This window comes from Ochotona princeps, chromosome 19, assembly GCF_030435755.1.
Source record: "Ochotona princeps isolate mOchPri1 chromosome 19, mOchPri1.hap1, whole genome shotgun sequence".
Classification (NCBI taxonomy): domain Eukaryota; kingdom Metazoa; phylum Chordata; class Mammalia; order Lagomorpha; family Ochotonidae; genus Ochotona; species Ochotona princeps.
The window spans coordinates 35,307,744-35,331,837 of record NC_080850.1 but is presented as its reverse complement, the minus strand read 5'-3'; the positions used below and the strand labels follow the sequence as shown (position 1 = coordinate 35,331,837).

Here is a 24,094-nt window from a genome sequence, read left to right as displayed (position 1 = left end):
CACATGGGTGGCAGGGATCCAACTGCTTGAGCTGTTATTGCTACGTCCCAGGGTGTGCATCAGCAGGAGGCTGGACTTGCAAGAGGAGTCGTGACGCATGCTAAGGCATTGCTAGACGTGGGTGCCATAAAGTGGCATGTGCCAGATTCTGGCGGGAGGGTGGTAGCTTAAAGATTTGTCTTCAGGGCCCGGCGGCGTGGCCTAGCGGCTAAAGCCCTCGCCTTGAAAGCCCCGGGATACCATATGGGCGCCGGTTCTAATCCTGGCAGCTCCACTTCCCATCCAGCTCCCTGCTTGTGGCCTGGGAAGGCAGTCGAGGACGGCCCAATGCATTGGGACACTGCACCTGCGTGGGAGACCTGGAAGAGGTTCCTGGTTCCCGGCATCGGATTGGCGCGTACCAGCCCGTTGCGGCTCACTTGGGGAGTGAAACATCGGATGGAAGATCTTCCTCTCTGTCTCTCCTCCTCTCTGTATATCCGGCTTTCCAATAATAATAAAATCTTTAAAAAAAAAAAAAGATTTGTCTTCAGCCTGATCTGCTCAGTATGAGGTGGTTTCTTTTGCCTCCTTGTGAATTCTTCTGTAGCTTGTTATCCTCAAGTGTTATTCACTGGTGTTAGAGACCTGAGCATTTCCCCGCAGGGGCGCTGCCCATTGCACTGCCATCATTTGTGGTAGGCACTGCTCGTGACAGCTGAGGCAGGAGTTCGTGTTTGTTGTGGGCTGGAAATAGGGAGCAACAGACACTGGGAAACGAGCTGCCCCTCCAACCCCACCCTGCTTGGTTATAAATGACAGGTGTCAAGTGTAGTGTTCCCTTCTTCCACCCTGTCACACTGGGGTGACTCCATGCAGGCCCTGCCAGGTTAGAAGCCTGTGTCCTTGTTCTTGAGGAACACTAGAGGCCCTGGCTCAGTGCAGGGTCACTCTGTAGGCTGTCCCAAGCCTGGACTCCCCTCAGAGATTGGCGTAAAGTCCTGGCCTTTGTTTTTCCTGGGGTTGGGTTGCTGTACTGTTTCATGGTTCTGTCCCCTAGAAAATCCCTCAGCAGTCACATAATGGCTATATTGCATTCACAGCAGCCTTTCTGCTCTCTAATTTTTTTAAGGTTTATTTCTGAATTTGGGTGATGGGGGGGGGACTGTTGTGGTATGCAGGTAAAGCTGCCATTTGCAGAATCAGCATCCTATATGGACACCAGTTCAAATCCTGACAATTCCACTTACAGTCCACCTCCCCGCTGATACTCCTTGGAAAACCACAGAGGATGGCTCTAGTGCTTGTGCCCCTGCACCCATATGCAAGACCCAGAGAAAGTTCTGACTTAAGACAAGCCCGTCTCCTGCCTTTGTGGCCATTTGGAGAGTGAACCAGTGGATGGATGATTTCTCTGTTTTCTCCCTCTTTCTCTCTCCTCTCTTTCTGTAACTGCCTTTCAAATAAATGTTTAAAAAAATATATATGTATTTGGAAGGCAAAGTTAGAGAGAGAGTATATTCCTGCAGTTTCACACCCAAAATGGCTAGAACAGCCAGGGCTGCTTCAAACTGAAATCAGGAGCCCAGACTGCATCCAGGTCTCCCAAGTAGATAATAGCAGTCCTCTACTGCCTTCCCCGGGTGCATTAGCAGGGAGCTGAAACAGAAGTAGAGCAGCTAGGATTAAATCAGTGCCTACCTGGGATGCCTATATCACAGGTGATGGCTCATTCCACTGGACCACAAAGCTAGCCTCTGTCTCTGATTGCTTTTTTTAATCCTGTCTTCTCACTTAGCTCTACTATTGTTTCTTGCTGCGTGTCCTTTCATGGGTCAGAGAAGAGTGAGTTCGTCTCATGTGTGCTAAGCAAGCGTGGGATTTGGAGAAGCGAGGTTCTTTCTTGGGTTCCCTAAACGTGGGTAGAATCCCTACCCATGGTGCATGTACTTAGCCTCTCACAGGGCCAGTGATCACACTGCCAGAGGCCGGCTGAAGCAACTGTCCTCCTCCTCCTTGCTCCTGCAGGTTTTCCGAACAGACTTGATCACGGCCATGAAGGTTCCGGATTCCTATCAGCTCAACCCGGATGATTACTACATCCTGGCAGACCCATGGCGGCAGGAATGGGAGAAAGGTGTACAAGTGCCCGCCGGAGCGGAGGCTATTCCTGAGCCTGTGGTGAGGTGAGCTGGGTGGGTAGGAGATGTGCTGGCACTGATGCTCCTTCCTAGCCTGTCTCACTGCTGTGTTTTCTGAAAGGTTGAGGTCTTGAGCTTAGTCTTGGCCATTCCATTCACTGACCTTGGAGCAGAACCTTGCCATCCCTGTGCCTCAGTTTCCCTTCTTGAGACATAGACACCTGCCTCCTGAGATGCTGAAGGGAGAGGAACACTGCTTGGAGGCCATTTAGCCTGGGACCAGGCACCCAGCCAGCATTCCAGGAGCCTGGTTGTGGCCAGAGTGTTGTTAGTCCAAATCAATTAATTTAGCTGTTCAGGAAGGCCCCCAGGCTTTAAGAGGGCTGAGCCGTGCTCTTGACATCCTGTAACAGGCCTGCTGATGATGGGATTCTTGGGAAGGGAGGTACACAGTAGGCCCTCAGAAAGCAGCTACTGTCACCAAGCCTTTGCTCCCCAGCCTTCTTCTCTTTCTGGGTCAGACAGACCCCTGTGTACTCCTAGCAGGAGGCAGCCTGTGGCCCTGGCCACCAGCCTGCCTGGTGTGGATGGCTTGGGCTATTGGCACTCGATCTTGGCTTTGGCAGCCCTGTGGACGTTCTTTGATCCCATGTGGACCAGGCTGGGACAAGGATTGCAGCCATTTCCTCCCTAGACATTGGCACTGTCACCTCCTGGCAGCTGTGTCTGAGACTGACTCACAGACACTGATAGCTTGGCTATGCCAACCTGTGGTGGGCATGGGATTATAGGCTAAATAGGATACTAGCCCTGCCAGGGCACCAGGTGGACACTGGAGGTTTGAGGCAGTTGCGTCCTCCCCCAGTGATTTCCCGGGGCGTCCCACTGGAGGTCCATGCACAATTGGGAGGATGCATTTCTCCTCAACAGCCCTGCCACCCCCTCACCTCCATAGATGGAAGGGCCATGAGTGACTCCCTCATCCTTATACTCTTGTGTGCAGAGAGGGTGATGCTGGGACCCTCCTGACAGTGTGGTGCTGAATGTATGTAGTCTGCCACCACTGTCATACCTGCTGGGACCTAGGAGCAGGATGAAGGGATAGGCCACCCATTCCTTGGAGTAGGGTGAGCCCCTTGATCTGTCCTCTTCAAAAGATGTTTGTCACATGGTTCCAGTGTGTGTGCCCTTAAATTGGCAGCTTGACTTCAGCCTGCCTGGAGTAGGAGACATGTTCATGCCGCTGTGGTTTTATTCTGTGCCCAGCCATGTTGGGCTGGCGTGAGCCAGGCGTCCTTGGCCTGGCCATGTTCTTTGGAGGGGAGAATCATGGGATATGCCAGAGCAGTCTCCCCATATCTCTTCTTCCCTTGTGTCCATCCCACTCCCCTGAGGTATCATTCCCAGCCCCTGTATCCAGGTTGTCTAAGAAACTCCATCTCCATATCACTGCTTTGCTCAGCCCACCGTATTGAGTCAGTCACTGTCCCCTTTTCAATAGGTGAAGAAGTAGGAAAATTCTGGGGAATTCCCTGCATGGCCCCCAGGGCATAGGGGACTGGGGCAGGAAATCCCAGGCACAGGAAGCAGCCCTGGGCTATCCCTGGGAGGCTCTGAGCCCCATGGTGTGCAGACTATCTCTGTCCCAGGCCATTACCAGGACCTTCAGGTCAGGAAGTTATGAATGATGGCTTGAGCTTCCCCCATTGTGGCCAACTCAGAGCCATCTCCTGATATCTGGGGTGGGTCTCAACTAGTCTCCTCTCCCCATGGTGGCTGAGGGTGAGACCTTGGCCTGGGGTCACCTAGTCCTTCTAGGTCCTTCTGCAAACTAGTAGCAAAGTCTCTTTCCAAGCCAGCGGGGACAGGCAGATGAAGATGAGAGCCAGGAAGCTCGGAAACTACAAGTTTCTGAACCCCTGCTGCCCAGAGCAGGCCTGGCCAGGTGGTAGGCAGATGTGGGGAGTTGGCCAGTGGGCGTGGCACTCACCCAAGGGTGGCACCAGGCCATAGGCTCCTAGATAGCCAGGCCACGATGGAAAGCAGGAAGCTTCCTGGGCAAAGGCAGGGTCAGGTTGTGCTATAAGTACTCTTGCATATTATCACCAAGGCCTCCCAGGACATGACCTCTCTGCTAGAAAGAGGCAGTGTCAAGCCCTTTTCCTCATGCCTCTCCACCTCACCTAGGCTGCCCCCCCCCCCCCCCCCCCCCCGCTCAAGCCTCTGCCTACCTGGTCTCCTTTGTCTTGATAACACCAAGTGACCGTTTGTCTCTGGGTCATGTTGGGTCCTGCTCTCTCTCCCTAGTTAATACTGAGTTACAACCCTTGGCAAGGTTGGCAGTTTAGAGGCCAGTCTCTGAGGCAATAACCATGGGAACTGGTGGGAGGTAGGAAGCACTGGCACTAGAGCTAAAGGGCGGTTCATAGCTCAGCAGTAGAGTGGAGGTGGTTAGGGGGAAGCTGTGCCTTCCTCCTCAGATTCCATTTCAGAAGATGGTGATACCCAGGGTTTACTTGATTCATAGCTAGGCGCATCTCATGACCTCACCTATGTCAGGATAGATAGCCCTCCCTCCAGTTGTCTATAGGACTCCTGTGTCCATCAGCCCATGGCAGGAGGGGCGGAGGAGGGGAGGACAGGGACATTGGGGCTTTCCCAGTGCCGCAGAGTCAGTGGTAGAACTGAGCTTCAGTGCCTTGCCCTTCTAAGCAGCATGTAGGGTGGAGCTATGGCCTTGAGAGGGCTGAGCCAGCTGTGACCTAGGCCTTTGTGTCCCAGGATGGGTGGGGGGTAGGCAGGGAAGGATCACAGGTGACACCCCAGCCAGAATCTCATTTCTCTGGTCCCTCTGTGAGGGGGTTGCCCGTATACTGGACCTATGTCTCGAAGGGATTCCTTGGGTTGCAGTGGGGTAACTGACAATCACAGAGCCAAGAGGCCATTGGAGAAGAGATGAATGGACAACTTGTGGCTCCCTCAGCTGAGAAGGATGACACCTAAGACCTAGAGGCCAGTGGGTGCTATCCCATTCATGGCCTTGTGGCTATCACAGGCTTTGGGCTGTGCTCTGGGTGGAATGGGACAGGTGTGAGCAGGGCTATGGATCTGGAAACTGCCCACCCCCTTTTTCTTAAGATTTATTCATTTTTATTGCAAAGTCAGATATATACAGAGAGGAAAGACAGAGAAATAACTTCCGTCCAATGATTCACTCCCCAAGTGACCACAATGGCCAGTGCTCTGCCAGTCCAAAGCCAGGAGCAAGGAACTTCCACCAGGTCTCTCACGCAGGTGCAGGGTCCCAAGGCTTTGGGCTGTCCTCTACTGCTTTCCTAGGCCACAAGCAGGGAGCTGGATGGGAAGTGGGGCAGCTGGGATTAGAACTGGCACCCATATGGGATCCTGGCATGTTCAAGGTGAGGACTTTAGCTACTAGACCACAGTACCAGACTCAGGACCTGCCCTTTGAGCTTTCAGGGTCCCTGCTGCCACCTGCAGTGTGTGCAGAAGCCACAAGAGATAGAAGAGGCACAGAGTATGGGCTACTTCCACTGAGTCATCTGCCTCCACCTTACTGGAGCTGTGTCACCCAGTAGGTTGGGGTGTCCTCCCTATATGACACCCCCTCCTGATTCCCTAGGCTTCTGCCGCCGCTGGAAGGCCCTAAACCACAGGTGTGCCGGAGCAGTTCTACACCAGAGTGGCCAGAGGGCAGCCGCTATGACCTGGACGAGATTGATGCCTACTGGCTGGAGCTCATCAACTGTGAACTCAGGGAGATGGGTAGGCAACTCTGTGCATCGAGGGGTTGGGAGGATGATCCAGGCAGCCAGGAAGGGTTCTCATTCCAGGACTGGAATGGGGTTTCCCCCAGATCAGTGGGTGTTACTAGGAAGCTGCCTGGAGTACCTCTGTCTCCCGAAATTGGGCAGCTGTCAGATGTGCAGAACTGTTGGATGTTGGATGTGGTAGACATGACTGGCAGGGGTTGTGGGACTTTGTAGTAAATGGGAATATCATAGGAAGAATAAGGGACCACACTACTCACCAGGGTGATACGGAGTCTGGTGAGTGGCTGCAGGCCTGCTTGCCAGAGGGGCTGGCACTGCCCTGGTCTGCCCCCTACAGAGATACCCACAGCCCACCCAGTGTACACTGTGGATTCCCTATGGTGCTGCTGCGTATGCAAGCCACTTTCCACTGACTGTCTTCACACATGCTCCTGTGTTCCTATGCCTCTGAGGTACAGGCCCTCATGCTGAGGCAAAAAGAGGTGTGTGCCTCGATCTCTCACTCCCAAGGCAACCTCTGCCCCAAATCCATGCCATAGAACTGGGTCCTGTGCAGAGCACACCACAGACGGGCCTCCCAACCCCATCCCCGTCATTGTCCCCTACAGAACGCCCAGAACTGGACGAGCTGACATTGGAACGTGTGCTGGAAGAGCTGGAGACCCTGTGCCACCAGAACATGACCCGGGCCATCGAGACGCAGGAGGGGTTAGGCATTGAGTATGATGAAGATGTCGTGTGTGACGTGTGCCGTTCCCCTGAGGGCGAGGATGGCAACGAGATGGTCTTCTGTGACAAGTGCAACGTCTGCGTGCACCAGGTTGGCAGCCACCCAAATGGTCTTGTATGGGCTGCACACACACCCTAGGGCGCAACGCTTGGGGCTACTCATCCTTCCTCTGGAGGAGCAGGGCAACAGGGTGGAAGGCTGTGTCAGTTCCTGGATCCTGTGGCTCAGTTCTGCCTGCCAGAGTGGAGCAGATTTATTTATTTATTGTTGAAGGACAGAGGTAGAGAGAGGGGGAGTGTTCCACCTGCTGGTTCACTTCCCCAATGGCCATAACCACAAGGGCTGAGCCAGGCTAGGCCATAGTCAGAAGCCTGGGTGACAGGGGTCCAAGCAATTTCATTCTTAGTTAGAATGCTGTTACGTTCTAAGGCTAGTTAGCAGGGAGCTGGATCAGAAATGGGACAGCCTAGATTTCAACTAGCACCTTCAGGGGATGCTGATATTGTAGGTGGTGGCTTAAGCTGCTCCAACACGATGCCCAACCCCCATTGCTGGTGCAGTCTGGCTGGGGCCCCGCCTTGATCTGGGGGTCAAGGTCTTGAGTGTCTTTGCCTCTCACACATTCCCATCCCTTCTCCCCAGTGGCGCTCAGCTCCCTGTGTCCTTCCCAAGCCCCAGGTCTAAATGGGAGGAACCCTGAATACAAACCCTTGTGTTAAAGGATGAGGGCTCTGGGTCTTGTCTCTAGAGAGTGTTGGCCTTCAGGGGTCTCAGGGCTCTCTTGAAGCCTAGCAGAGATCCCACAGGACCTGGGGGTGGGGGTGAGGACATCACAGGCGTTCTCTGCAGGTACTCTGGAACTCCCAGGTGCTCTCATGGCTGGAGGCTGCATAACAGTGGGGTTTGGGGCTTAGGCTGGGTGGACCCAGAGCCAGGTGAGTTGCACACCAGACTCATACTCTCACCATTCGCTTTCTCTCCCCAGGCATGCTATGGGATCCTCAAAGTACCCATGGGCAGCTGGCTGTGCCGGACCTGCGCCCTGGGGGTCCAGCCCAAGTGCCTGCTCTGCCCCAAGCGAGGAGGAGCCTTGAAGCCCACCAGGAGCGGGACGAAGTGGGTGCACGTCAGCTGCGCCCTGTGGATTCCCGAGGTGGGCAGGTCTTTGCTGTGAGCAACTCAAAACTCAGGCTAGAGCAGGACTCGGGCAGCAGCCAGCAGAGAGCTTGACCTATGAACTTGGCCAGAGCTCTGGTGGTGCCTTCTGTCAGTAAGGCTATGAGCCACTAAAGGAATCAGAAAGTCAGGCCACCGAAGACCATATAAGTGGGTTGAGGGATCCATCTCGATCAAGGAAGCCGAGCTCATGTGGCAGACAGACGTCACAGACGAGCAGACAATAAAGTGGTGGGCCAACCACTGTGATCATGGTAGCTGTGATCAGATCTGAAGAGTGGGCTGTGCCTGAGTCTAGGTGGGAGCATGGTGGGCCATCGGGACCCTGGAAAGTTACTGGGGCTTCTGGAGGACCCCACCCTACCCTGTTTCCTGCAAGGTACTCAAGTTTGCTGGTATCTTGGCAGCCTTGCTGTGCACCTTGACCCAAATCGAGGATGCACAGCCTGTGCCCAGGCAGGCCAGGTGGCCCTGTCAACACATGGCCTCCCCTACTGGGCGCATGCTGCAGGCCTGAGTGATATCCTTGTGTGTGAGTGGTCACTTGCTCCCCGATCAGGGTAGGGAAAGCTATATCCAATTCTGCATGTACCCTAAGCAGAAAGGCAGAACTGACAAGGGCTCCTCCCTCTGGGGCAATCCTCCAGTTCTGGCCCTTAGCATGGGCAACTGGGGACAGCTGTGCCCTACCTTGGGGGCTGAGGGTTGGCTTTGCCCTCTGACCTGGGTGAGTTTTAATCCACTTCCCTTGGACTGGGCTCAGACAAGGCACAGGAAGGATCCCAGGATCACCCCACCAGGAGATGCTGGCAGGAGGCCTTTGCTTGGTGCCCACAGTACATAAAATCAGCCCAGGTTGTAGAAAGAGCCTGAAGCTACTGTTACAAGAGTCTGAAGCTACAAGGAGGACTACATGCACACATGCATGTACACACACACACACTCAGACACACACTCAGACACACACCCTGAGGCATCTCTATCTCCAGGCACACTTTATCTAGTCAGCTGCACAAATAGCCATGCATTCACACACCCTCACAGATTGTTGCAGGTTGGTTACTGGGAAGCTCATACTAATGTACTCAGCCATTGTTCATCCTGGGAAAATTGAGGGGATGCAGATCTTGGAGCCATGCTTGTTTGGGGTCAAGAAGGAATAGGGATTTGCAGACTTGGCCAGTTTCTTGACTGCTCCGATCTGATTTTAGCAGATAGCCCCTCCTCCCTACTTGGGTGACCCCTGGAGAGAGGCTGGGGACCTCATGCAGCTTCTATGTATTGCCCAGGTCAGCATCGGCTGTCCAGAGAAGATGGAGCCCATCACCAAGATCTCCCATATTCCAGCCAGCCGCTGGGCTCTGTCCTGCAGTCTCTGCAAGGAGTGCACAGGCACCTGTATCCAGGTATGTGGCTCACTTCACCCCCAGTACACACACACACTCCTGCCCCCATGAGCCAGCTGCAGAGAGCTGAGTCTGTAGTGCCTTGGGAAATGGATGGCTGCCACTGCCTTCTGCCTGCCCCAAGGTTGCTGCACATCAGAACACTGACAGGCCTGGTAAGTGTGGGTCTGGGCAGAGCTGAAACTGTACCAGGGGAATCATTCTTCCTCCCTATCTGGTCATTTACAGAGTGGGTAGAGGACCAGTACTCCCTAGGAGTATGGGGAATTCTGGCTTTGGAGTAGGCATCTGTGGGTGTGACAGACACGCGTGCACTGGCTTCCTGTTAGCCTTCAGGCTGAACACATGGAAGGGGTGGGAATCTGACTTCTCTGGCTGATTTTTGGTAGATTCTCCCAACTCAGGACACTGCCACACTGCTCTGTCTCCAGTAGAGGTTCCCAGGTTAGAGTTACCTGGAAAGATTGGCAAACACAGCTTGCTGGGCCCACCAGAGGGTCTGACTCAGTGGGTCTCACATAAGGCTGAAAATCTGCATGTCTCTCAAGTTCCTGGGTGGTGCTGATGCCTGTGTCCTGTACTGTGGGGGTGGGCTTCATCCTCTGCCTGACCATCCTTCCACTCCAAGAACAGTTGTCATTGTGCCTCCCTGCATTTGCAAGACTTTGCCGGTGGCAGTGGTCACCAGGAGTTAGCTGTTACTGTGCAGCAGTTAGGTTTCCCAGGCCATTGTCCAAAGTTGACTGAGAGGATCCAGCCCCAGGTTGCCTGGGTAAAGCCAGAAAGAAAAGGTCTATTTCCTTCTGGAAAACAAATGTCCCCACCTTAGCATGGTAGAAGTATAGGAAGTGGTGACCCAGTATCTGCCTTTTTTATGCGTTTGGTGCCAGTCATTCTGCCCATATAAAGCTGCCACCTATGCCTATGGGACTTGCCCAATCTTCTGTGATTGTTGGCTCCTTTAGCTCACCACCTGCTCCGTCCCACCTGTGTAGGATACTGGGAGTCCTTTTGATTTGGGGTGTCCCCAGCATTCTGTGTTCTAGGTGGAGCCCAGGGGAGGCCCCACTTCCTCTCCTCCCACTAGGGCCTGCTCATGCCTGACACTGCCCCGCCTCTCCCTCCAGTGTTCCATGCCTTCCTGTGTCACAGCGTTCCATGTCACATGCGCCTTCGATCATGGCCTGGAAATGCGGACGATATTAGCAGATAATGACGAAGTCAAGTTCAAGTCGTTCTGCCAGGAGCACAGTGATGGTGGCTCACGGGGTGAGCCCCCAGTCGAGCCTGCAGAGCCCAGCCAGTCCGGCGAGGATCTGGAGAAGGTGACGCTGCGTAAGCAGCGGCTACAGCAGCTGGAGGAGGACTTCTATGAGCTGGTGGACCCAGCTGAGGTGGCGGAGCGACTAGACCTACCAGAGGCACTGGTGGACTTTATCTACCAATACTGGAAGCTCAAAAGGAAAGCCAATGGCAACCAGGCCTTGTTGACCCCCAAGACTGACGAAGTGGATAACCTGGCCCAGCAGGAGCAGGATGTCCTGTACCGCCGCCTGAAACTCTTCATGCACCTGCGGCAGGACCTGGAGAGGGTGAGTACCCTTCTGTCTGCCTGTACACCTGACTCAACACCGAGCTCTTGAGCTAGCCAATGGTTCTGGGTCCCACACATGGCAGGCTGACCAATACTTAACTAAGAAGGATCTAGCTTTTCACTTTGCAACTTGTCCCTGCACTTTTGCGGGCGTGGTAAGGATTAGTGAACCTGCCTAGCGCAAAGACTTGAACCTCAGACCCTTGGTCTGGCCTCTGCATCCTGCCCAGTTCTGGTTGAGCTGCTGCTGAAAATCCACGATCAGGAAAGGATGGGGGCTCCACCAGCCAGTTATGTATGAGCCAACACAAGTGGATGTCTGCGCTTCCTACCCCGCTTGTGGGCTGTTACCCAGCAGTGTAAGCATGGGCTTCCAGAGCTGTGCTTGTGTCCTCGGATCCCATGTGCCTTGGTGGACCAAAGTGCAGCTGGAACTTCTGGCATTTCCTTCTGGAAGTACATGATTAGTTTTCGTAGAACCCTCCCAGCTACTTGCTGGAGGCAGGTTGGAGGTGGGGCTTGCAGGATGGGGGAATCTTGAGAGCTGAGTGAGAGGTCCTGGGACCCCTGGGTCTGTTGCAGGGGGACTGTTTGGCTCTTGAATCTCTGCTACAATGAGTTCCAGAGTTACAGAGCCTGTGGAGTCCTAACAGGTGTCCTCCACAGGTACCCCTGAGCTCAACTTGTCCCCAGGCCCTGGGCAGCAGCATTTGAGGGTTTTTGTGTGACCAGAGGCTGTTGCTGATCTGTTGTAAATCTATTGGGCCATCTGGGCGGGCATTGTACTGTACAGCAGCTAACAGTACAGTATCTCCTTGCTCCTTCACCCAACTCCTCTGCCCTGGGGTCTGTTGGCTGGAATCCTACTCCCTGCTACTGTGTCAAAGGGAAAGGTGGAAGTGAGCAAAATTGGCATTGCCGGCTCTAGCCAGGGCAGAAGGTACACTACCTCATCCTGGGAGGCCCAGCTTCCAGTCACGTGGCAGGTGCGTGAGAGCCGTTGTCAGACTGAAGCAGCTGCGAGAGTTGTCCCAGACTCCCTGAGTCCCAAACTCCAAGGGTCTGCAGTGCAAACCCCTGATTGTTTCCTTTATTCTTTTTTCATTCGTTTTATTTATTTATTTATTTTATTTAGCTAACTATCTATTTATTTATTTATGGAAAGGCAGATATACACAGAGAAGGAGATACGGAAAGAAAGATCTTCCATCCACTGGTTCATTCCCCTAATGGCTATAATGGCCAGAGTGAAGCTGATCCAAAGCCAGGAGCCAGGAGCTTCTTCCAGGTCTCCCATGTGGGTGCAGAGTCCCAAGACTTTGGGTTGTCCTCTGCTGCTTTCCCAGGCCACAAGTAGGGAGTTGGATGGGAAGTGAGCAGCTGGGATACAAACCTGCGCCCATATGGGATCCCAGTGGTGCAAGGCAAGGGTTTAGCCACTAGGCTGCTTAGCTGGACCCTCTTTTTTATGGTTCATTTCACTTAAAAGGCAGAGTGACAGAACAAACGAGATCTTATGTTTATTGGTTCTTTCCCTCCCAAATGGTCACAGCTCCATCCTGTCCTCCCACGGATCTGACAGGGACTCAAGTACTTGGGGAATCATCTTGCGCTGTTTTCCCAGGTGCATTAGCAGGAAGCTGGATCGGAAGTGGTGCACTCAGGACCGGAACTGGGGCTCACACTGGGATGCCGGCATGGCAGGTGGCAACTTAAGCCACCTTTCAGCCCAACGTTGCCCCTCCTCCTAATACTGTATTCCTGCTGATTCCCAACAGTGCCATCAGGTCCGCACCAGTCTGCCCTATAAAGTGACCGGGCTAGGCTGTCCTGGAGATAGAAAGCCTGGACAAAGGGCCTGGAAGCAGGCCATCCCAGTTCTGCCCAGGAGATGAGGAGAGCTGACGTCACAGGAAGCCTTACAGAAACTCATTTCCTGGGGCTTGAGCTTGGACTTGGTCCTGGATTGGTGCTGGCGGGTGGTGGGGGACTGTGGTCAGGAGAAGAGATGGCTGCCTATTTCCTGAGCCAAAGTGCAAAAGTGCTCTCTGGACTGTCCCCTAACCTCCTGGCCCCACGATTGGAGCATAGGTGGGGCTGAGGGCTGAGCTTGGGTGCCCAGGTGACTGGAGCTCTCTGGAGGAGTAGGGTACAGAGTCCTCCAAGTCCAGGTGGCCTGGACATCCCCCTCCCACACACATGTCAGGAAAAGGAAATGGGCTGACGTTGAGGGGGCCACTGCACAGGGTGAGAAAGGGTCCAGACAGGGCTGAGTGTCAAATGGAGGGGAGCTGGGTCTGGGTGCCACTGCCACAGGTTGCTGACTAGAGTACCTTTCAACTGCTGCGAAGAATGGTTTTTGCAGAGCCCTATGGTGGGGGGTAGCCAGCCCTGCCTGTGGCACCCAGCCAGCAGCCAGGAGGATCCAGCCTGTGACCGGGCGCTGAGCCAGCTCAGGCTCAGTTCCAGCTGGGAGGCAGGGAAGGGCTTGAGATCCCGGCACTGGGTGGGCTGGGTCTGTGTCCGCTTCCAGCCTGGCCTACTGCATACCGCCTCTGCTTCTCTTTCCATTTCCCTGAGCTTTGGGTTTGGCATCTGGAAAATGAGAGTCTGACCCCGGGGACAGAGCTGGCCCCATGCAGTTTGTTGGGGGATGTTAGGTCTGGCCTCAGTCTGGACTCAGATAGTTGGCCTCTTGGAAGAAGTGGGACCCAGGGATCAGGGCTCCTCCCTGATGGATTTGCCTACAGCCACTGGGCAAGGGTCCCATGCCACTCCCAGTGAGAAATCCAATTTACAGTCAGTCTAGAAGACAGGCTTTCCTAAAGTTCAGCTGTAGGCCCCTGCGGCCTCCAGAGTTATTCCCAGCTGACAGAAACATTGCTGCACTGACAGCCAAATGCCGGCCGCATCCCCTAGCAACCATGCCTTCCCACAGGCTGCGCAGGAAGATGCCTGTGCTGCGGTCCACATCTCCTCACTAGGGCTTCATCCAGGAGTCTGACCTGGCCTGAGGGTGCACCGAAACAGTACAGGCAGCTCTCTGGCACCCTGGGGAACAGCTGGGGACTCCCCAAGGCTGTTGCTCCCGCTGCCTAGGGGGAAAGGGTTAGTGGGAAATAGGCCCTGCCCTCCTCAGATACTGGCTACCTGCCAGCTTGTCACTTCATCACTCACTGTTGACTCTGTCCTGGATGTCTACAGTGAGACCTATGGGCCCCCACCCAAGCCCACCTTGTCCTTACAACCCCATGTTCCATAGTCCTATTCTCACTGCACAGCTCATAGCCAAAGCCACGCCCTACACCAGGAGATCCTGGACAATGAACAAGTGAGTCCGTGGGCACCTGCCAGCCAGCCTGGGCATGATGCAGTGAGGTTCCCATGTGGGACTTCCCTTGGCTCTGCCCTCCTCCTCAGGGCTGCAGCCTACTCACAGACACCTCACACCCAAGCCCATGTGCTTTCCCACATTGGAGCCCTCTGGATGCCATCTCCCTTCTTCACCCTTCCTGTGGCCCGGGCCAAGGGAGCCTTGCCTTGGCCACCATACAGTTCCCTTTCCGCTTCCATTAGAGTTAGCTCATCCTACCCTTTTCCCTTGGGAGCAGCCCTCCCTCCCAGCTCCCAGACCTTCCTGCCTGGCAGCCCACATGGTTTTACTGCCTTGATTTCCTGCTGCCACTGTCACATCTCAGCTGTGCAGCTGGGCACCTAGCAGCTCCGCCTCTCCAGCTGTAGCACCCAGGCTCTGAGCACCCCCATGGTCAGATCCATCAGTTACAGATGCTCCAACTAGGCCCTCACAATGTCTGGGGCCGTCTTAGACACTCTCTAGCCCCATTGGCCATACCACCAGGTCTCTCTCAGGGCTGGAGGAGGCCCCAGGTTCCACCTTGAAGCACTCCATTCCTAGCCTCGACCTGAGTTGGGATCTGACTGCAGCAAAAGCTCTGGATCTGCACATGCACTCCAGGCGTCCCCTGCCTGCTGCCCCCACCACCTCCCCCTGCCCCGCCTCTATAAAGACCCCAGCAAGTCCATGCTAGCTGCACAAGCCCCACATCTGGGCTCTGTCTGCAGAATCTATTGCTACCAAAACAACTTAATCAAACCGGAAAACCTGCGCTACCAATCCCTGCCCTAGTTACTGGGGACTTTTCTGCTTGATTCATTTTTGTACTGCTTAATTTTTTTGTAATGACACTATTTTTTCCTTCAATTAAAAAACAAGACAAAACCTGGCAGTGTGAGGAGGCTGGGTAAACATCTAAAATAAGAGCAGCATTTTGGCCCTGAATGCCATTGTGGTGAGAGAACTGGATAATGCAGTATTTGGTAAAATGGAGCCTGAGTACCTCTGAGAAGCAAGCAGTTGATGATTCTAGGAAATGAGGGATTGAGGGGATCAAAATGTGGGCCTCATATCAGCCAAGAGTGTTGGATTCACACAGGAGGAAGTTCTATTTGCCTGGGCCATCATGGACTTAAAGGAAAGAAGCTGTGTGGGAGGGGCCTTAGGGGCAGTATGGCTGACCTGGCTATGATTGGCCCTGTGGTTTGGATCAGAAGCATGTGGCCCTGTGCTGAGGCTGATCCCAGGGCCTGGGAGCCGATTCCCGGATGCTGTAGGCAGCACAGGGGGCAGCGGCAGCCTCTGTCCTGAGTGCAACCTCCACAAGCGACTCTGCGTGAGTAAAGCGGGGAATGTCTCTCTGTGTCCTCAGGTCAGAAACCTGTGCTACATGGTGACACGGCGTGAGAGGACGAAGCATGCCCTCTGCAAGCTCCAGGAGCAGATATTCCACCTGCAGATGAGGCTTGTTGAACAGGATCTGTGTCAAGGTAGGTGCCCTCCCTACCTGCTGCTGTGTGCATGGTGGCCTGAGCCTAGCTCCCTGGGAGCAGTGAGGGAGGGAGTATTTCAGGGTCCCAGGGCCACTGCTCCTGCCTGGTATCTCTGTCACCCAGCTAGGAGGTCCTGAGGGGGCCATGAGGGAGGTGGACACTGTGGTCCTCAGACCTTCCTGCAGGGAGCTTCCTAGTCTGCCCGGCCCCAGCAATTCTGGAGCTGTGGCTCATGAACAGGGGCATTCCAGGCCCCACATCTTGGTGGCTCAGCTGGGGCTGAGGTAGGAAGGGCCAGGAGCTGGCAAGTTATTCCCACAGCACAGCCTCATAGGAGCTGCCCCAGGGCTGGGACGTGGCCTCGTGTTCCTTCTGTACGATGCTACTGACTACATCAGCCACAAGTTCTGCTGTTACTCTCCTCTGCCATCATGTGCATTTAGCAGACCTGGAAACTGTAGGCCAAAGTCACTGACACTGATCTCAGCCATTCACAGGCCCTTCCCACTGTGTGCTGGGGAGGAAGTCCTGATGTTTAGTTGTCATGTAGCTAGCAGGCCTGCCATTGCTTCATCAGCCCTGGGTCAGGCTGGGCCTGGCGTGGAGCTGTGGGAGGAGAGCAGCAGGGCCACTGCTGGAGCCCGTGACTGAGGACCTGGTACAGCCAAGTACGGGTGCTGGGTCAGGGCAGGTCACAGCCAGGAGGAGCTCACCCTGTACCCAGACTGAAGCATTTCAGGCTTCCTGGAACCATGTGACCAGGGACAAGTTAAGTGAAGGACAAACCAATCACAGAGCAGATTTAGAACAGCCCAGAGGTCAAGCAGTGGCATGGTAGAGATGCTTGCAGCTGGTATGCCACTGCTGGGCACAGGGAGGCTGTGATGCCTCAGTGAGGCAGAGGGTCACTGGCTGTGGCCTGGGAAGGAGTACAGGCCCTCCTGAGGGCAGCAAGGAGCCTCCCTCCAGAGGACCTGGGGATCTGTCCCAAAGGTGGAGCAGGGCCATGTCCCTCAGCCTTGTTCAGGATGCCCTCCTCTGGCGAGCCCAGAAGCTGCACATGAGGTGCCTTCCTCTGCTCAACCTTGTCGGCAAGCCGGACATCCAGGCCAGAGACTGGCTCCCAGTATTTCGTTGACAGTGGTGTAAGGAATGCCCACTAGGCTTCTCACCCTCAGCAGTGCTCTTTGCCCCTCTGTACTCAGCCCCCTGGCCTGGTACTTAAGGCCTGCCCTGTCCACACTCTCCCAAGGCCCAGGGCTGCTGGGACCAGACCACATGGTCCAAGTGCTCTGACAACCTCCCTCCTGGCCCTGTGCCCACCCCAGGAGCAGCAGTGAGCAACTTGTCCCCTGGCTGTGACCTTCTGTGCCAAGAAGGGTGAGCCCTGGCTGGTGGAGGGCGCTTGGGCAGCCATGTGGTAATGAAGGTCCTGTGTCTGTTCGGGTCACCATCTCTCTCCTGTCATCCTCTAGAACGGTCTGGGAAGAGAGCCAAGGGCAAGAAGAGTGAGTGCAAGAAGAATAGTCGTGAGGCTCCCAAAAGCAGCCCCGAGAAGAAGGAGAAATTGAAGGCGGGGCCCGACTCCGTCCTAGGGCAGCTGGGTGAGTGACCATCATCCCATGTTGGGTCCTGGCTAGGTGCTCACCCCTTCCACACTCACACCCTGCCCCCTCTCTAGGCAGTACCTGGAGGAGGCCTGGCCCAGTCAGTCCCACATTACCAGCCCCAGAATCCTTCCGTAAGGACCCATCCTTCAACCCCAGCCTGGAATTAACCCTGGGAGATACAGCGGGCTCTACCTCTGTTGTCCCTGTGTCCCTGAGGGACAGGCCCTCATTTGGGTCTTGGCCTCCCATGATATCACACACAGCCTGAGAGCAGAGTAGGGTCCCCGTCTAGGCCTCATCCCCAGTATCAAGGAAGTGACAGTTTGTGTGTCTGTGGGGGAGGCCAAGTCTCAGCAACACTGACATCTGTGAGGTGCCACCTGCCACCTTGCACCTTGAATCTACTTTGTGACCTCTCTTGGTATCCAAGCTCTTTGCCCTGGTACCCAGGCAAGAAGTGCTCATGACCTTCCAGCGCCCTCTGGTGGCTTGAAGGTGTTCTCAATTTCCCTTTTCCCATTCCCACCATCCCTTCCCTCACAGGCCTCCTCTGATGGGTGTAGTGTCCTGCCCTTGCCATCTCAAGGATCTGCATGATACAGGATCGAAGGGCCCACATCCTGACTTTGTAGCCACTCCAAGCGCTGGTGCTGGTGCCAGTCCAGGGGGCAGGATGTCTTTAGGGGAGAAGAGGGGAATGGACAAGATGTCTTGCCTGGATGTGGCCCAGAAGGAATGTGGGAAATCTATGTATATTTGAGCCGGGAAGGCTCCCCTCTCCCCCCATCCCCGGGCTTCCCAAAGGAGGGCTTTTGTCTCACCTGCCTCCTATCCCTCACCAGGCCTGTCCACTTCGTTCCCCATCGACGGCACCTTCTTTAACAGCTGGCTGGCACAGTCGGTGCAGATCACAGCTGAGAACATGGCTATGAGCGAGTGGTCACTCAACAATGGGCATCGCGAAGACCCTGCCCCGGGGCTGCTGTCGGAAGAGCTGTTGCAAGACGAGGAGACCCTGCTGAGCTTCATGCGTGACCCCTCACTGCGCCCTGGTGACCCCGCCAGAAAGGCCCGTGGCCGCACCCGCCTGCCTGCCAAGAAGAAACCTCCACCACCCCAGGACACGCCTGGCTCACGGACGGCCCCAGACAGACCCCCTAAGAAGCCCTGGGCCCAGGACATGGGCAGCGTCAAGGGTGGGCAGGAGCCACCTGCCCGGAAGCCACCGCGGCGGACGTCTTCCCACCTGCCATCCAGCCCTGCCACCAGGGACTGTCCTCTCCCAAAAGTCCCTGAAAACCCCCCACTGCTGGACCCCGAGACCCCAGACGAGGCAGCCCCAACAGCTGCTGACTTGAATGTCCAAGTGCCTGGCCCTGTGGCGAATCCTAAGCCCCCAGGACGGCTGAGGCTGTCCCGTGAGAGCAAGGGAACCCGACGGTCCTCAGGCACCAGGCCTGACACTGGGACAGGACCGCCCTCCACCTTGGCCGAGCGGCCCAAGGTCAGCCTACAGTTTGACACTGAGACTGATGGCTACTTCTCAGATGGGGAGCTGAGTGACTCGGATGTTGAAGCTGAGGACGGTGGGGTGCAGCAGGGTCCCCGGGAGGCAGGGGCCGAGGAGGTGGTCCGCATGGGAGTCCTGGCCTCCTAAAACTCACCCCTGGCCATGCCCTGGCCCGTCCCTTCCCCACCCCATGGCCTCAGCCCAGTTACAACTGCCATTTCTGATCTCTGCTGAGGGCCCCCATCCTGAGCCTCGAGCTACCAGTCCTCTGTGGGTTCCTTCTAGATGTTGGACACATTTTGGATTCCACACTGTCGTTTTTCCTCCACCCTGGCCTAGGATGTCAGGAGTCCTTCCTGCACTCCAGCCACCTGCACTGGGCCAGGCCTTGCGCATCACCCTTGCCTGGCCCACGCTGCGTTGCTGGGCCTTGGCTTAGCCAGAGGTGGTAAAAAGTGGCACTCAGGCCCCTGGCCCGAGGCCGCTGGGTAACTCGCACTGTCGTTTGGGCATTATTTCACAACGGACAGGCCAGCCCAGGGCCTACCCACCTTGTCCCGGGGTCTCACTGGGGCTCATTTCTTTTTTTCTGTTTGTTTGTTTTTTGGGGGGCGGGTTGTTTTTTTCTTTGGAGGGGGCGGGGGGTCCTGCTGCACTCCACTGATCCCCAAGACAGTTCACTAGGTGACCCCCAGCCAGAGACTGCTCACTGTCACAAGCACAACGAGTCTATCTGAGAAAGCACTGATGGGGTGCTGGGGCCTGCTGGCTCCTGGGCACCCAGCAGCTGCTCCTGACCAGCCCACAGCAGTGGAGGCCCACTCCCCAACCCTGTAACCCCACCTCACCGCCCTGCCCCTGCCAGCGCCGGGCCCAGCAGCTCTGGGGAGGTGGGGCTCCTCCAGTCCTGGAGCTGTGCTGTTTACTCAGGGGACTCCCATGCAGCAGCCAGTTGTGCAGGTGGCTGCCCGGGAGGGCCAGTGCCCAGCCAGGGTGGGGGACTCAGACCAGCCCCTTGCAGAGAACCACTCGGGGGGGGGCTCCCGCTTCCTTCCTTTCCTTTGGGGCCAGTCCTGGCCAAAGTCTGATCACTCCCAGAGTTGACCAGACCGGACCGTTTGCCTTTTCGAGTTTCCTAGTCCTGCTAAGAGATGAGCTTCTTCCTTGGTTTCCTCTAGGAAACCCCTGCTTCCAACGAGCAGTGGGATCCCGGGGCCCAGGGCAGCCGCCGCCAGCCTTCCTTGGGGCTGGCTGAAGTCTGGGGACATCCCCCTGTTCCTCCATTCCCCTGAGCCTTAATCCTGTCTTTTACCTGTACCCTGTTCCCCACCACTACTGCCCTGCCTCCTCCTCCCCTCACCCCTGTAGGTCCCAGGTAATGGCTGTGGAAAGTTTTAGTGGAGCGGCCCCAGGGTGATAGCTCAGGGAACACAACAAAAGGGATTCCTCGAAAACATTGTATTTTTTTTTCTTTTATGAATTACTCCGGGGTTACTTCTGCCACTGGTGAAGCCAGAAAATCTCCAGCAAGAACTTTGCAAAAGTCCAGTGAATCAGTCGAATCTTTCTATGGATGCCAAAGAATATTTTGACCATAACACAGCACAGCCGGGACCTGACAACTTGTCACTTGGACTTTTTGCCAATCAAGTTCTTGAGCAACAAAGGACGGAGATGGGCTCCTTGCGCACCTCCACAGGGATGGGCCCAGCCCTGGCAAAAGAAGGCTTCACTGCCGCTCCCTTGCACCTGGGTGTGGGGGTTCAGGTCCTGGGATGGGCCCCCCTCCCGCCCCATGAGCTGGCCTGGACTCAAACTCATGGTGGGGGGTACAATCCTGCCAGTGAAACCAGCATGGAAAAGTTTCGACCCTGTGGTTCCCACCCATCCACCCCAGTCTACAGAGCAAATAATGTCCAGGGGCAAGCCTGGCCATCGCCTGATCCCTGACTCAAGGTACGACAGTGGCATCAGCATTGACACTCAGTTCCATGTGGATTTTCGCAAAATGGGCAACTAAAGACAACTTTGGTTCAGACGCCGCACTCTTCGCGTGCAGTCCAAGGTGGACACCAAGGGTATGGGTGGGCGTCAGGAGGGCATGAGCTACCACGTAGTTAGTCTGCCTGCCTGCCTTGGTAGTAGTGACCAGTGCAGTGTCAGCATCAGCGTCCCAACCCCAGTCTCTGTTTACTGCCTTTGAATGGCCCTCCTCCCACCCCGGGGATTTTGTCCCTGCTGGCTGGCAAACTTTTCCTGTGGCGTTGTGGGAGGAAAGGCCTAAAGAACAACCAAACCCTGCTAGGGATTGGGCCAGTGGAGTATTCTGGAGAGAGGCTGGTTCTGGGACCCTCAGCACCCAAGTGTATGGGAGGTAAGCTGGTTGCTGGGCTGCTTCACTCCCACACCAGCCCTCACACCAACTTCACGAGGCAGCCCTCCACTTCGAGGGAGGCTGTAGGCTTGAAACGGGCTGGGATGCCAGGCTGCTGGCCCTGACCCCTTTGCCTGTCTCCTGTTAGTCATGGCTCCTTCACTCCTTTCCTGACCTCCTATCTACATGGTATAGGGGGCCTTGCCCGACTCCAAGACCATGGCAGAGCTTTCTCCCAACCGCATCTGCCCACACATTGGCTGCCTCCTATCCAGGAGGCAGCAGCTGCTCCGTAACTCATTCTGGCTGTTGTCCCACATTCTCACCAGTCCTGGTCACCCTACCTGACCTCCAACTCCCTCATCACATGATAAAGGATAATGTGCAAGGAAAAGTATTTTTCTGCATCATAAGTGTATTTTGAAAGACAAAAGCAGAACACTCCTCTCATAGGAATGCTGCCCTGGGGCAGAGTGTGAGCATTTGCATAGGAAGAGCCTCTGTCCTTGGGGAAGCTGCCTGGGTATCCAGATGTGGCACTGGAGTGTGGGGTGCATGTGTCCTTGTTCATGCATGGCTACAGGTGCATCCCACAGGACATGGCATTGTCCTAGAGGCTCCACTGTCCAGTTCTAACAAATCAGCAGCAACAGTACTTGGCACTGCCTTGCTCTGTGGTAGGTGTGGTCAACCTCTGCCTGTTCCTGACGCCCTGCAGAATGATCTGGAACCCTATAGCCTGGCCCGTCTGGCCACATTGGCCAAAGAGCCAGGGCTGGAGTCTGGGAACCTTGGTTGTTCTTTAAGGCGCTTCCTGCCACCTTCTCCCTCAGTCGCATGCCTTGTGCTGCAGATGGTCTTGAAGGGTGGTGGGGGGGTGAAATGAATGTCACAGGAGGAGACACCTTCTGTCTGTTTCAAAGAAAGTGATGTGCCATTTGTTAATATACAAGAGAAATATTGAAAATATATTGAAAAGAGCAATTTTAAATTATTTTTGGCTTATGTTGCAATATTTATTTTCTTGTATTAGAGAAGATTCCTTTGTAGAGAAAAAATGTATTTTTCATTACCGCAAAGACCTATTTCTCCTTTTTGTACATTGTCCATGTTTGCAACCCTTAACGAGCAATAGAATGTCTGGCAGCCTGTGTGTGGCTGCCGCCCGCTGTGCCCTGCATGATTCTGTGTTGCCGCTGCTGCCTCGCTCCCAGCCCCATCCTGTCCTGTTCACTGCCCGGGCTGTCCGGATCCCGGCCCCTCTCACCTCCACCCCATCAGGGCCTGTGTCTCCTGGAGCCCTTTGCACTCCTCATGTGTTGGCAAACGCAATCAATAAAGCAATGTTTTCTGTGCTGGCTGGTATGAGACTCCATTGCATGGGGTGTGCTGGGGACCTAAGGAATAGTGGCAGTGGGTAGGTTTGGTAGACATTTTAGACCACATGCAGGGGAACTGTGCTCAAGGGCAGGCCAGCAGTCAGTTCTCAGGGCTGTCCCTTGCAGCTCAAAGATCCAAATCATACCTCCGGGCAGAGGCGATGCTTCTGTGCCATGCTGGCTATGTGCCTGGGACAGCAAGACAGCTTCCCAGGGCATCCACCCCTAAACCTGAAGATGTCTGGTTCATTCCTTGCTTATTCACAGAAGCACCCATGCAGTAGTTAGTGCTTAGCCAAGCAGGTCTGGAAACAGCTCCTGGTCCTCTGTAGGATAGTCTGAGGCTGGGGCGTTGGGGCCAGATTCAGGGAGCGTTTTTCTTGAGGAAGTGGCACCATTACTTAGTTAACTCATCCAGCATCTACTTGACCATGTGCAGGGCGGTGTCCTCTGTGTGTTCCTAGGTCTGTGTCCATCCCACAGCTTCCAGGCATCTCAGCTGATGGCTCAGGGACATTTGTGTTAAAAGGAAAAAAGCCAGGTAACAGGGATTCTAACGTTAGGTTTGACTCATTATGTCCAAAGTAGGAGCACTGAAACACCATGAATAATGTGAACTTGCTGAACCTCTGTCTATGCCAAGCCTGACCAGTCCAGAGCGTCTCACAGTGCAGCACTCACCGGTGGGATGCTAAGTCATGTGAAGCAACACAGCCCTAGAGGCCCTCAACTACCTAGAGGGTAGGGGCCAGACTGACTCAGGTCTGCAGGGGCAATGCACAGGAGGTTGAGGAGGCCTGTCCCCGCTTGTGCCCCACTGCCTTCCACGTGAGCACTTTAGGGCAGGGGCCTCCCGTGTGACTGGTATTCCCAAGCCTCCTCGGCTGCTGGCTGCACCCTCAGCTCCCCCCAGGACTACCCTGTTCTGGGTCAGGTCTCTGGTAGGAAGGCCTGGGGCCGCTGCTGCGCGGGTTCACATGCTTGGCGGAAGGCGGAAGGCGGGGTGGTGGGGACGGAGGGGGCGGAGGGGGCGTGCCCTGGGGAGGCCTTCCTCGCCCGAGGATCCCGCTCCTTTCATCTCCTCAGGAGCCCTATGAAGGTCCTGGGCAGTGAGCCCTCGAAACGGTAAGCAAGAGGGACATTCTCTCCTGTTTTTCTTTTTTTTAGGGAGTTGGGGGGAAAGCGCTTTGGGGGGGGCCCTGTCAGAGAAAGGCACAGCGCTCACACTTGGTGGTGGCCACACGCCCCCTCTAGATTCTCAGTCACAACTGTGTGCCTGGTACCCGCCGCTAGGAAGCTAGGGAGCTCCCGGGAGTCCCGAATTACACAACTCTTTGAACTCCCTCAAGGCAAGGTCTGTGGCGCCCCCTGCTGCCCGCGCGCCCCCAAAGCCTGCAGGCCCGGGGCATCCCCTAGGGGTCAGTGCTCAGGGCCCGAGGCATCTGGTCATCCCGCGCTCGGCTGCTACCTGAGGGGCCTGAGGGATGTCTCCCTCAGCCTTCGCAGTGGGCAGCGACTGGAGGGGCGGCTGCCTGCGGGCACAGCGAGGCTTG

General features: G+C 55.5%; 1 protein-coding gene across 6 annotated transcripts in view; it reads left to right on the top strand.

Annotated features, from left to right (window-relative positions):
- Nucleotides 1–21,903, top strand: part of JADE2 (jade family PHD finger 2) — a 77,713-nt gene extending 55,810 nt beyond the window's left edge. For all 6 annotated transcript variants that reach the window (XM_058677838.1, XM_058677837.1, XM_058677833.1 and 3 more), the window contains 9 exons: nucleotides 2,008–2,165; nucleotides 5,764–5,906; nucleotides 6,523–6,734; nucleotides 7,630–7,797; nucleotides 9,110–9,226; nucleotides 10,354–10,818; nucleotides 15,548–15,665; nucleotides 17,144–17,272; nucleotides 18,121–21,903. In XM_058677838.1, coding sequence (XP_058533821.1) covers nucleotides 2,008–2,165; nucleotides 5,764–5,906; nucleotides 6,523–6,734; nucleotides 7,630–7,797; nucleotides 9,110–9,226; nucleotides 10,354–10,818; nucleotides 15,548–15,665; nucleotides 17,144–17,272; nucleotides 18,121–18,935 — 2,325 coding nt within the window. In that variant the 3' untranslated portion in view covers nucleotides 18,936–21,903. The remainder of the gene's footprint in view (nucleotides 1–2,007; nucleotides 2,166–5,763; nucleotides 5,907–6,522; nucleotides 6,735–7,629; nucleotides 7,798–9,109; nucleotides 9,227–10,353; nucleotides 10,819–15,547; nucleotides 15,666–17,143; nucleotides 17,273–18,120) is intronic.
- The last annotated feature ends 2,191 nt before the right edge of the window (nucleotides 21,904–24,094 follow it).